Genomic DNA, 4,670 nt, shown 5'->3' on the forward strand with positions numbered 1-4,670 from the left:
AAAATACTCTTACACAAATTCTTAAACTCTCTTAAATATCTCTATCATTTAATTAAATAATTTTAAATTAAAAAAAAACAAACTAATTAAAAGAGTAATTTAGTTTTCTTAAGTTTTAGATTTTTTCCCTTATCTTCTTCATTCAAACTAAAACTTAGTAACAACCATCCACGCTAGCTTAGCAAGGAGGGCATTGTTTAGCTAGCATGGATGGTTGCTACTAAGAGAGATAGCCATGTATTATCAAGATTTTTAAAAAAATATTCAATTTGATCTCTAAGCACAAACAACACTTACATCATTTGAAAGTTACTTGTCCCAAACTTCTTATTTCACTAAAATCCATGGTTTAAAAATACTACTGTGACTTTTTGCCCAAAAACACTAAACCAAATTTCAAAAGTAATTTTTGTATTCTACTCTAAAAAAATCAAAAAAAAAAAAATATATAAATATATATATATATATTTTGTGGTATTAATCACCATTCCTTTATTTGAAAAATACGTGAAATGGTTTTGTTTTATCAGAGGGTATAAATAAAGGCTTTTACATCATCTGTTATTAAATTTAATCTTTTTATTAAGGAGGAAAGCGGTGAAAACGACACCATTTGAACACCCGAAATCACAGCTTTTCCGTGGAGACTCGAATTAACATATACAGTATCAGTGACACACTGACACTGTCGAGTCGTGTTTTTACTTTTTAGAAGAGGCGGAAACGGTGACCGCCACGCCAGGGCAGCTAAAGTGACAGCATTCCCCCAAAATGAGGGGCAAATCGTCACCGTCGACGCTGACTCCACTGCAAATGCTGAGCCCACCCGAACCGAAATCAGATACTGCCAAAAGGGAATTGCAGATTGTCTCCACGTCACCCTTCAGACTTCCCGATGATTGGTTCGTTGAGTTTAAGACCCGTCGCAATAACACCGCCTCCCCTGGCCGTGTCAACAAGGTACTCTCTCTCTCTCTCACATTTATTTATTTTTTATTAATATAGGGTTTATTTAGCTTTGTGCTTGTTGGAATTGCTTGCAATTGTTAATGATGTATGCATGGTATGATTAACATGCATATTGATTGAGTGTATTTGGGATATTTTAGTAGGGTTTTAGCTAATGTTAATTTCTTGGTTCATATTGTTAGATGCTTTTGCTGATTTTAATTGAACAATGAATGAAATTTTGTTATTGAATAGAAGCAATGCTGGTCTAAGCGTGCGCATATGGTCTCAATTAGAGCGCAAAGTGCAAGCGCGCCTAATTGAAGTAATAGCGCGCATTTTTCAAATATAAAATTTAATAACTTAACATATGGTAAAAATTTATATCAAAACTCAAAATTTGTATATTTTACCTATTAGGTAAGTGCAATTGTATGATGTTTTCAAGTTCGAATTTTACTTAACTTATTTCGATTCTTCAAATATTTATTCAGTTAATTGAAAACAATTAACAATGTACAATAATATAATAGTACATAACCATGATAGTTATATCAAATGATGTATATTGTTCAATCAAGATACATCTCAAAATCGGAGACCAGAAGGCACAAGAGTAGTAAATTAGTCTTGTTTGTGTCTTTTGACATGTAATTTAAAAAATTGTTTATGAAATACACCACCTGAAGAATAGTGGTTGTATAGTAAATTATGGTCCATGTCATTTCTTTCAAGATCAAGCAATTAATTTTAATGATTTGTATCTTTTTTAGCAATAAAATAAGAAAGTGCACCTAGGCCTGCTTTGTGCTTCTTCAAAAAGCGTGCTTTATAAAATGAGCTTTTCTTGGGCCAAGTGAAGCGCTCAAACCTTGGGGCTCTGAGCTTTGAGCATTAAGCAAGCCTAAGCGCTCTTTTAACAACATTGAATAGAAGTTTACCATATATTTGAGTATACCCAAAATTAGTCCATCATAGATATTGGAAAATACCTTTTTTATGTTAAGACTTAGGAGCCCAATTGCTCGTAGATCTTTTCATTTTAAAATTTTAATGAAAGCACAAGAGATATAAATACTGATTGAAAATTGTTGTCGTGTGTGTTATTTGTATATCATCATCAACATCATCATTACAAAAGTACATTATATTTTTGTACATTAGAAAGTGCTTGCATTCAACTTTTGCTAGAACCAATACTTTTTAATTCATTGCCACATCTTTATGATTATTTTTTTTTAAGTGGTACATCGTCCTGATTTCATTTAACATGTTAAATTATTGAGGTATTATAAAATCTAACAGTACTCATCGTTAGCTCAACTGGTACTTCCTTCTCTCATAATTATGGGATGGAAGTGAAGTCGTAGGTTCAAGACCCTTTGGGTGTGTGGTAATTGTAACTTTTTTTTTAATGATAAGTAATTGTAATTTATTAAAATTGGAAAAGCGTATGCAGGAAGAGATTTGAAAAATAGAAAGAAAGGAAAGCTAAAAGATTAGCAATACAAGTGCAAAGTGTCTAAAAACTCCATCAGAGAAAAGGTTGAGATGGTGGAAGTGTGTATCGCCCATTTGAAGAGAGTTAGTAAGCGTAACTTACCAATAATAAAAATCTAACATACTCCTGATATTCTAGCTGTTATTTTCTTTCAAAACAACTTTTAAGACCCATATTGTTTGAACAAGGCATCCGCTGTGATGACAGTTCTTCTGCCATATATCATATGGTGTTATTTTCTAGCTGTCTGCAATGATATAGAACCTGCAGCTATCATGACAACCTAATTCTGCATGTATTTTTTTTTCCCTCTCTCTCTCTCTCTCTAAAATGAGATTTTTGCAACTCTGGTCATTGTTATTATCCCCATCCCCTGGCCCATCCCGTCCCTTGGGGATAGGAATGTGTCTCTTAATTTTGAAAGTTGAATATTAGGGCTGTTTTCTTTGGAAGTTCTTTAACTAAAATTGATAATGCGTCGGATATTGCGCAGTATTATCATGAGCCTGGGACTGGACGGATGTTTCGTTCTCTGATAGCTGTTAAGAGATATCTAACAGAAGAGAATCAATACACACCTACACCTGAGACAGTGAAAGCAGGAAATGAAAATACTGTGAGTTCTAAAAGTTACTTTACTTAGCAGATATGGATAAACAAGAATTCTGTTAATAAAAGGACCTTAAATTTGGTTGATTTTTTGCTTTGAGGATATTGTGGGTTTTTATTTTTTGAACTTTTGGTTGAAACTTGCTCACTCCAGATAAAAAAAATATCACTATTGTAAATGCAGGAAATGTACGTGCTCATCTTTCTATCCAGGAAAAACAAATCTATATTTGATCATTAGTTTAGCATATAAAGTACATGATGATGGGCCTTTACTTCTTTTGTTTCTGGTAACATGCTCTTAAGTATATTACAAGCCAAGGGAATTGTTGGTGAAAAAAGATTGTTTTTTTGATAATTATATGACTTACACACCCATACAAGATTGGAAATTTGAATTCATGCTTCACCCCTTTCTTAGGGAGGGAGAGGAGATGCCTCCTACTTTTTCTTAAATCCGTAACCCGCTCTTGTGCTATACTAATTACTAAATTTTACTTGAGCTATTTAGTGTAGTGGTGTAGGCACAGAATTTGTTCGAAAGGGCAGGATGGCTTGAGGGGTCTATCATGATCATAAACAATAATAAACTTGTGACTCACCATAGAATGAGTTTCATTCAATATATCTAATATGTTGATATGTAACCTGATTTGATTTTTCTAAGCACTGGACCCATTTTTCCAAAATATAGTCCGAAGCAGCTAACTTTCCCTTCTATCTTGTTTCTTTCTTCTTTTGCCATGGTTTTACCCAATTTAAAATGATTATAAAGTAAGTCCGTTCATGTTATGCATTTGAATTTCTACTGTTAAGCTTAATGGCTAGAACTGGGGAGCATAATTGAAGGGCATGAACTCTAAAACAGCTTAAAATTGTTCGAACATTAACCAACTGGGTCCCTTTGAATCCCTAGGCACCTATAGCAGTTAGGGTGTGGGAGACTAGCAAGTTCAAACATTCTTTAAGTCAGATAGGTTATTATTATCATTTTGGGGGGTGGGGGGGGGGGGGAATGATTGGTAAAAACAGAAAGGCTTAAAGTGCCCAAATTATGAAGGTAAATTCCTCAATAATAATGCTGAAGCTGCTGCAGATGCAAATCGTGGTCTGCACCATCAAGAGCACCTCACACTTTAGGCTGCCTGATGATTGGGTCATTGAAGAAAAGCCCCCTAGCAATGCCAACTATGCTGGTATCATTGACAAGGTACTTTTATGTATGTATTAATGTACACTTATTTATCTATAAGGTAAATGATATGCTTTATGTCTTAGCAAAATGCTTTATATATATGTTATAATTTTGTTACTACAGAATTCTGGATATGGGTTAATTTTTGGTCACTTCACTTTTCACTGACCTTATATGACCATTTGAGGGGAATTTAGTATTGGCATTGGAAAAACTTTTGTCAAAATTTGTCAAAATTCACATTTAGTAAAATATATATATATATTGAGTGAAATTGTAGTCATTGTTTATAACAAAGTTTGTATATATACAAACTTTGTCATTTAAGAATCCTTTTTTTTTTTTTTTTTTTAATACCCTTACCTTAACGGTATTTACTCAATTGCCAATAAATAACACCATTTTTTTTTTGTAAGT

The 4,670-nt window shown here is 33.1% G+C and overlaps 1 protein-coding gene across 1 annotated transcript; it reads left to right on the forward strand.

Moving 5' to 3' along the window:
• Window positions 1–600: 600 nt before the first annotated feature.
• On the forward strand, window positions 601–4,450 carry LOC126732064 (methyl-CpG-binding domain-containing protein 7-like). The gene is made up of 3 exons (XM_050435097.1): window positions 601–960; window positions 2,943–3,065; window positions 4,155–4,450. Exons 1-3 carry the CDS (start codon window positions 772–774, stop codon window positions 4,287–4,289), a joined length of 447 nt encoding a protein of 148 aa, XP_050291054.1. The 5' UTR covers window positions 601–771; the 3' UTR covers window positions 4,290–4,450.
• The last annotated feature ends 220 nt before the right edge of the window (window positions 4,451–4,670 follow it).

This window comes from Quercus robur, chromosome 1 (assembly GCF_932294415.1).
Source record: "Quercus robur chromosome 1, dhQueRobu3.1, whole genome shotgun sequence".
Classification (NCBI taxonomy): Eukaryota; Viridiplantae; Streptophyta; class Magnoliopsida; order Fagales; family Fagaceae; genus Quercus; species Quercus robur.